Below are 7842 nucleotides of genomic sequence, written 5' to 3'. Positions count from 1 at the left end.
CAATAACCAACTTCAAACGTCCATAACTATACCGTTATAATCCAGACTCACAAACGGCTTTTGCCTATGCGTTTGCATCAACGAGTACTACGAGGATATGCTAAAAGAATAAGTCATACATCTCTCTAGATGATGGTCAACATTAGTCAAAATCTTTGCTTCTAGGGCATTTTTGTAAATTCCCGTATTTTTGTAAATTCATGAGACGAATTGCAGCAGAAATTGAAGAATTGGAGAAGCAGGGATCTGTTTGGGAGACGAGAAAATGTGAGAAAATACAAGAAAGTATGAGAAAGGGGAAGCGTAGGATCGATGCGCCGTTAGACACCAACGAGGGATACCATGATAGAAAGTGAAAAAACTGAATCTTTCATTTTAATGAATCAGAATCATACATTGAAAGAGTATTTATACATACATCAAATGAGTGCTGACTCAGCACTTTAACTTAGCAACAACTAGCAAAAGCTGGTCACAAAACTAACTCTAACAATACTAACTAGCTATCAGTAGTAATCTGATGTAGGTGATGTTCATGATTAGTTTGTGAACCTGCAATGCTTCTATCAGATATATTTATTCACCTATATCCTTCCCACCTATTATTTCAACTAACTAATTATTGATGACCCCCATTGCCTTATCTTTCTCTCATAAATATATTTTGAAGCTGCACTGCTCGTGCAGGTGTCTCTCACGCTTCCATACTCCTCCCTCTCCCAGTTCTCTGTTAGTGATTCATCTCTCTCTCTCTCTCTCTCTCTCTCTCTCTCTCTCTCTCTCTCTTTCTCTCTCTCTCTCTCACGCGCGCACACAAAAGCATGCAAGTTTAGCCAGTCTTGTGCATGGCTAGCTATTTTTAGGCGTGCATTTTGCTTCATAACGATATATATATATATATATATATATATGTATTTATAAATAGTTATGTTAAGTAATCTGTATTTAAAATGGTGGTTTTGGGTGGTCTTATGAAATATAAGCTTTGTGTCGTCAACTCTCAGATTTTTTTCGTCTGCCAAACTTTGTTTTGTATGTGGCGTCATGTTTGGTTGGATCGGATGCATAATAAATTCCGGTTGTTAGGACTATTAATTCCTCGTGTTGCTTTACTTTACCCCTCTCCCTGCCCGTCTGCATGTGGTTTTTAATTTTCATTTTAATGAATTCATTGTATTTAAAAAAAAAAGTCTTTTTATTTTATTTTTATAAATGATAGCATTAATAGTTAAATTGTTAATTGTTAATGGAAATTGTTATTGGTACTCCAACTTCCTTATTCTACACTTCAAACTTTCTATATTTAGAAAGAAAAATACACTTATGAGAAGTGTAGAGTGAGATTTTTGGAGTGTCAATAACACTTCCCTTGTTAATTGTTAAAAGGAAGGGGGATCGGTGAAGTTAGCTCTAAACTTAGGTTAAGGGCTTTGGTACTGTGCTTTGAAAAAAAATTGTTTCTGCTGTACTGTGAGAATAAGCAGCTGTGAAATGAAGCACCAAAGTGTTTGGTAACTTTTTTGTAAAAGTGCTTTTGAAAAAAAAAAAAAAAAAGCAATATTATAGTGTTTGATAAACTTTTATGTAAAACAGATGTGGAAAAAAGTTGGTTTTTCAAAGCTGGATTTTGTAGCTTTGTGTTTTTGGCTTTTTTTTCACCCAAAAATGTGAAAAAAAAACTCAAGCTAAATGTTTACCAAATATAAAAAAGCTCCCAATTTTTTTTATAGCCACTTTTTTCAGAATCACCTCAGTACCAAACTAATGCTAAGTTGCTCAATAGTCTTTCCTCAAATTCTTTCTTTGTATTTATTTACTTTTATTTTGGTTTTAATTTTTTGGTTGGTGAAGTTATAGCTAGCCATAATCTTTTGTTTCCCTGTACATTCGCCTCACTCTGCTAAAAAAACCGTAATCAAAGTCGTGCAACTTAGTTAGTTGTACTTTTGTTTTACCAAAAAATAAAGATTGATTTTAGTTTACTATTCTGAAGTTTTTTTTAATTTTTAATATTTGGTACATAAAATTTTTTTCGTCTTAAATTTTGTTTGGACTTCTTGAAGTTTTTTGTTCTTTGATTAGAATGATATTACTACTCTAAGCTACGATTATGGGGAAGAGAAGTGTTTGAACTCAGAGACCTTGGCTTATTTTCACACATAAGTTCACATCACGTATGGTACTTTGTGTCTGGACTTTTCGGCTGACTGTTAACTCATACGTCCAGGGTTCTTGAAAACCAAAAAGGAATGAAGATTTTCTCAGTTGCAGTGGAGGAAGGAAGAGAAGGCGAGGATGGCAAGCCTTCACTCGGTCCAGTGTACCGTAATTTACTCGCCCAAAATGATTTTCCTCCGCCTGATCGCCAAATTAATTCATCTTGGGACCTCTTTAGGTGCTTTCAATTCTCTACCAATAGTATGTCAGATTTACTTGAACGTGTGTAATTTGATTAGACTCTTACTGCATTAGTTACCTTCTAATAGTTCATTTCTTTGACAATCTTGATGCGCAGTCTATCTGTCCAGAAGTATCCTGGAAATCGAATGCTTGGCTGGCGTAAAATGGTTGATGGGAAGGTGAAGTAGATTATAAAGTTTTTAAGTAATGCACTGATAATTTACCATCACATCCAGTAAAAAATGGAAACTGAGTTTTGACTGTATTACTGTGTATGCTCTTTAGCCAGGGCCTTACACTTGGAAAACATACAAGGAGGTTTATGACGAAGTTCTGGATGTTGGTTCTGCATTGCGATTATCCGGTGTTGAACCTGTAAGTTCACATAATATAATTCAAGGGGATTGCAATTTGAGTAGTCAATGGTTGTTGATTTTGGAAACTGAAACTAGTCTCGTTTTTGGATTTGACGACGGAATAGGGTTCCCGGGTTGGGATTTATGGTGCAAATTGTCCTCAGTGGATTATGGCAATGGAGGTTGGTGTTTGGTTTCGTCTTCAATCTCTTTTTTCATTTGTTAATTTCTTATATATGTGTGTATATATATTTATGTTTTATTCATTATGATTGATTTGTATGATCAACCATGTGATGATCAACTTGTTTAAATTTTCTGTAGGCTTGTAATGCTCACAGTTTGATTTGCGTGCCTCTCTACGATACCCTTGGTAATTAATATTCGTAAATAATCACAGTGATTCTTTTTACTTGATGTTTGGAGGGGTTCATTAATGTCAAGAGATTTAGTTGAACTTCTCTCAAGTGATCAGGAATGTGTTGATGCAGGTCCAGGAGCTGTAAACTTTATTATAGATCACGCAGAGCTTGAGGTTGTTTTTGTCCAAGATAAGAAAGTGAAAGAAGTGAGAAACAAATATCTCGATCTGCATTTTTATCAAATCTTATATTCCACATATTCATTTTCACAAGCACTAGATGGTTCTGATTTGATACAATTTCTTTACCTTGCAGCTACTGAAACCTGATTCTACATCTTCTAAACGAATAAAAGGTGAGAATGACTGGATTAGTTCATGTTCCCTACATCTGCTCAAAGACCTTGTGCTGAGTTTGTTTGTGTTTACAGTTATGGTCTGCTTCAGTTCAATGACGGATGAAGAGAAGAACAAATCAGTGCAGATTGGGATAAAACCGTACTCATGGAATGAGTTCACGGAGATGGTTGGTTTCTCTATGTTAACCAGCATAACTATTTTTATTTCTTTTTCTTTTGTGTGTTTCATAGCAAGGAAAAGAACCCTTGCACTATTTTGAAATAGACCAATACTAGCAATGTTTTCTTTTTAATTGCTACTCCTTTCGCTTTTTCACCCAGTTACGAATAGAGTTTTTTGTTTTCAGGGTAAACAAAATCCGTCGGAGATTGTTCCACCAACGACAGATAATATCGCTGGCATTATGTACACAAGCGGCACCAGCGGAGATCCTAAAGGAGTCGTGATAACACATGAAAATGTTGCATATGGAGTGAGAGGGATTGATCTCTTTATGGAACAATTTGAAGACAAGGTAAGTATGTGTTACCATTTCCTGTGTTTTTCAAGGGGTACCTAATTACCTTGTTAGTTCATAATAATTTCTCTTATACTGACTTGTGCATTAATTTATGATGTTGAGTAGATGACAGGGGATGATGTCTATCTATCTTTCCTTCCCTTGGCTCATATCCTTGACCGTGTGATTGAGGAGTATTTTTTCCGCAATGGTGCTGCTGTTGGCTACTATCATGGGGTATGCTACCTGAGTTTTTTGTATCTTGTTGGGAGATTATAAAACACATCCTTCATATATCATCGTAACGAAAAATCCAACCATAAACTTCCCAACTCTGTTAATTATATTGGCATTGATTTTCTAATTGAAGGATCTTAATGCACTGAGGGATGACATGGTGGAGTTAAAGCCAACGCTTCTTGCTGGGGTACCTCGAGTTTTCGAAAAAATACATGAAGGCAGGAAAAAGTTTTGCTTTTCTATCCGTCTGCAGAATTAAACTACACATTTTTGTGGATTTCAGATATGCGTAATGATTCAAACTCACCTGTATTTCAGGTATAAAGAAAGCAGTGCTAGAGCTTAATCCAAGAAGAAGGAAGATTTTTGACATTCTCTACAAATAGTAAGTAGGCCTTCAACTTTATTAATTGTACATCACTTATGTTTGAAGCTAACATCTTTCTTTTGTTATACAGCAAACTTGCTTGGATGAATAGGGGGTATAAAAACAAATACGCATCGCCCATAGCGGATCTGTTGGCCTTCAGAAAGGTTGTATTTTTATTTTTCATCTGATTAATAACTTTTATTTCAAAGGGAAATATCCGCACACAACAATAGTCTTACCTGATGTTGTTAACGTTTTTAGGTCAAAGCTAGGTTGGGTGGTCAACTTCGACTTGTAATATCTGGAGGTGCACCCTTGAGCTCTGAGATCGAAGAATTCTTGCGAGTTACCTGCTGCGCATTCGTAGTCACAGGCTATGGTAAAGAACTCTGTTTTTAGCATTAAACAGTATTTATGAAAATTAAGCATACATAAATCTACTACCCTTTAGATTAAGTTGTAAATCCCTTTCTAAGAAGAAATTTAGCTAAGTTAATCTCCTTGGTAATATTAGCTAGAATAAGTCCCAGTTAGTGTATAGGATAATGTAGTGAATATATCTTGTTTGGACACATCTAGCTAGATAGAAATACGGGGACTTTAACTCAAGTAATTAAGAGCGTTGTGGATAATTCTTTCAGGGTTGACAGAAACTATTGGACCGACAACTCTCGGCTTTCCTGACGAAATGTGCATGGTTGGTGCTGTTGGCACTGTATCTGTATACAATGAGATGCGCCTTGAGGAGGTTCCGGAAATGGGATATAATCCACTTGGGGATCATCCGTGTGGTGAGATATGTGTGAGAGGGAAGACTGTTTTTGCTGGCTACTACAAAAATCCTGAATTAACAAGAGAGGCCATCAAAGATGGCTGGTTCCACACAGGTTAATTAATTTAATGATCATAATTAATCCTTTTCCAGTAATATAATTTGATTGAAAAAATAAATGTATTGATGGGGCATACAATATTTCTCAGGTGACATAGGGGAAATACTTCCAAACGGAGTCATCAAGGTTATCGATAGGAAGAAGAATCTTATCAAACTCTCACAAGGAGAGTATGTTGCACTCGAGTACTTGGAAAATGTTTATGGCATTGCTTCTATTATTGAAGATGTAAGCATCTAATTCTTTACATGTATATTTCATGAGCTTATATATGCTAATGTGCTGTTCGATGAGGCTGTTTTCTTCTTCCTTTTTTTGAAGATTTGGGTCTACGGAAACAGCTTCAAGTCGATGATTGTTGCAGTGGTGGTACCGGAAGAAGAGACCGCCAAGAAGTGGGCTTATTTGAACGGTCACATGGGTTCCTTTTCGGATCTTTGTTCTCTTGATCAGCTAAAAGATCACATTATGGCTGAGCTTAAGTTGATAGCTGAGAGGAACAAGGTAATTATAAGAATCTTAATTAATTAAAAACTAAACCAATATTTTCGAGATGGGGTGTCTGATTAGTGTCTTTTGATTTGTTCTCAAACAGCTGAGTGGCTTTCAATATATCAAAGGAATCATCATAGAACCTCGGCCCTTCGACGTGGAAAGAGACTTGGTGACTGCAACATTGAAGAAGAAACGAAATCACTTGCTCAAGTATTACCAGGTATATATACTGCATTTATGTTCCCTATTTCGCACTTGCGAAATTACAGTTAATTGCTAATTACCAAGTGCAAAGCAACTGACAACGAAGCATTTTACGTGCAGGTTCAAATTGATCAACTCTACAATACCCTGGATGGACGAAAATTTAGTAATTAACGTCGTGGACTTGTTGAAATCAGTAGGGAGGCATGTGTGTGGCGGTTCTCCGAGTGTCATGACCACCAGTATAATATAGGAGCTCCATATACATATACATATACATATATATATATATGTAGATGTGTGTGTGTATGTGTGTGGGTACGTGTGTTTATGTATGATGTATGCATACCGAACTGCTGATGGCATTTTAGTGAGTTTTAATCCTGTTGTGTTAGAGTGAATTAATTTTTTTAATAATGCGTTGATCATGTACTTGGATGCTACTTGTTACGTAATTTCGTGTTCTTCGAGCCTTCGTTGTTACGCTATAATATTGTCAGAATGTTACTGCAGTTATGCAAAACTCATCTCAACTTTACAACTCTACAACTGCTTCCTCTACCTGACTCCAGTTTCAGTACTAAGTCCTAATTTGGTACTGAGATGATTTTGAAAAAAGTGGCTATAAAAAAAACTACAGCTTTTATATGTTTGTTAAACATTCAGCTTCAGCTTTTTTCACAGTTTTGGGTGAAAAAAAAGCCAAAAACACAAAGCTGCAAAACTCATCTTTGAAAAACCAGTTTTTTTTCACATTTATTTTACATAAAAGTTTATCAAACACTATAATACTGTTTTTTTTTTTTTTAAAAAAAAAAGCACTTTTACAAAAATGTTTACCAAACACTCTGCTACTTTATTGTACAGCTGTTTATTCTTACAGCACAATAGAAGTACTTTTTTTTTTCAAAGTATAGCAATATCAAACCAACCCTAAATGCATTGTTTTGTTTTTGGAGCACCTCCAATGGGAGTTGGGCCTTCCACCACAACTAAAAGTTATAAAGGACACCTTTAGACTTCAAGGGGATTTTTGGATCCCTAAATGATACAGCCTAGTTGTTTGTTTTGACTTGAGCTAACTTCATGTTATCGTAAATTACTTTTCTAAACATTTCCACAAAAAATTTAATTTCGTCACCAAATTATTTTTATTTTTATTTTTTAAAAATGAGTGCAACAATGACTATATATATTGGCATACGGTATATGCCATAACTCATGTTATGGTCAATTATTTTTTTATCAAGACTTCACCTCTCTATAATGCTTTCATTAGATTCTCTCATCATCAATCTCATCTATCATATTATTATCTATCAATCTATCATTTCTAATTAAAATTATATGAACATATCCAAATATGAGGACTACAAATAATCTTGAATTGTATACTACCGTCTTCTAGTTTATGTGGACTATTTTACTACCGTATCACAGTGTTACCGTCACATATAATAATGTGTGAACCTTATTACTTCAACATGTTGCGTGATGTTATGGTGACATGCACTACTTTTCACCTCATGTTAAGTTCATAAAACTTGGAGTACATATGTACGTGGAGAAGTTCTTCTGAAAATATTAGCTAACGGAATTGGATCCTCTCCGAGGCAAAGCCTCGGGATCCTCCTGACCGGACAATACGGGCCATAAATCCAACG

General features: G+C 35.4%; 1 protein-coding gene across 3 annotated transcripts; it reads left to right on the top strand.

Annotated features, from left to right (window-relative positions):
• Window positions 1–601: 601 nt before the first annotated feature.
• LOC137739295 (long chain acyl-CoA synthetase 1) lies at window positions 602–6701 on the top strand. Of its 3 annotated transcripts, none has more exons than XM_068478847.2 (20): window positions 602–729; window positions 2228–2395; window positions 2516–2579; window positions 2686–2775; window positions 2882–2938; window positions 3081–3129; window positions 3248–3324; window positions 3434–3473; window positions 3549–3643; window positions 3824–3991; window positions 4103–4213; window positions 4347–4434; window positions 4535–4601; window positions 4675–4750; window positions 4848–4965; window positions 5228–5473; window positions 5568–5707; window positions 5801–5983; window positions 6075–6194; window positions 6299–6701. In XM_068478847.2, exons 1-20 carry the CDS (start codon window positions 626–628, stop codon window positions 6350–6352), a joined length of 2115 nt encoding a protein of 704 aa, XP_068334948.2. In that variant the 5' UTR covers window positions 602–625; the 3' UTR covers window positions 6353–6701. The 3 variants fall into 3 exon arrangements, with proteins under 3 accessions (XP_068334948.2, XP_088555850.1, XP_088555849.1); XM_088699724.1 differs by having other exon boundaries at window positions 684–729; window positions 2228–2418; XM_088699723.1 differs by lacking the exon at window positions 602–729 and adding an exon at window positions 918–1078.
• The last annotated feature ends 1141 nt before the right edge of the window (window positions 6702–7842 follow it).

Source organism: Pyrus communis, chromosome 9 (assembly GCF_041283825.1).
Source record: "Pyrus communis isolate YQ-2024b chromosome 9, ASM4128382v1, whole genome shotgun sequence".
In the NCBI taxonomy this organism is placed as follows: domain Eukaryota; kingdom Viridiplantae; phylum Streptophyta; class Magnoliopsida; order Rosales; family Rosaceae; genus Pyrus; species Pyrus communis.
The sequence above is the reverse complement of the archived record's forward strand: the minus strand, read 5'-3'. Positions and strand labels throughout refer to the sequence as shown.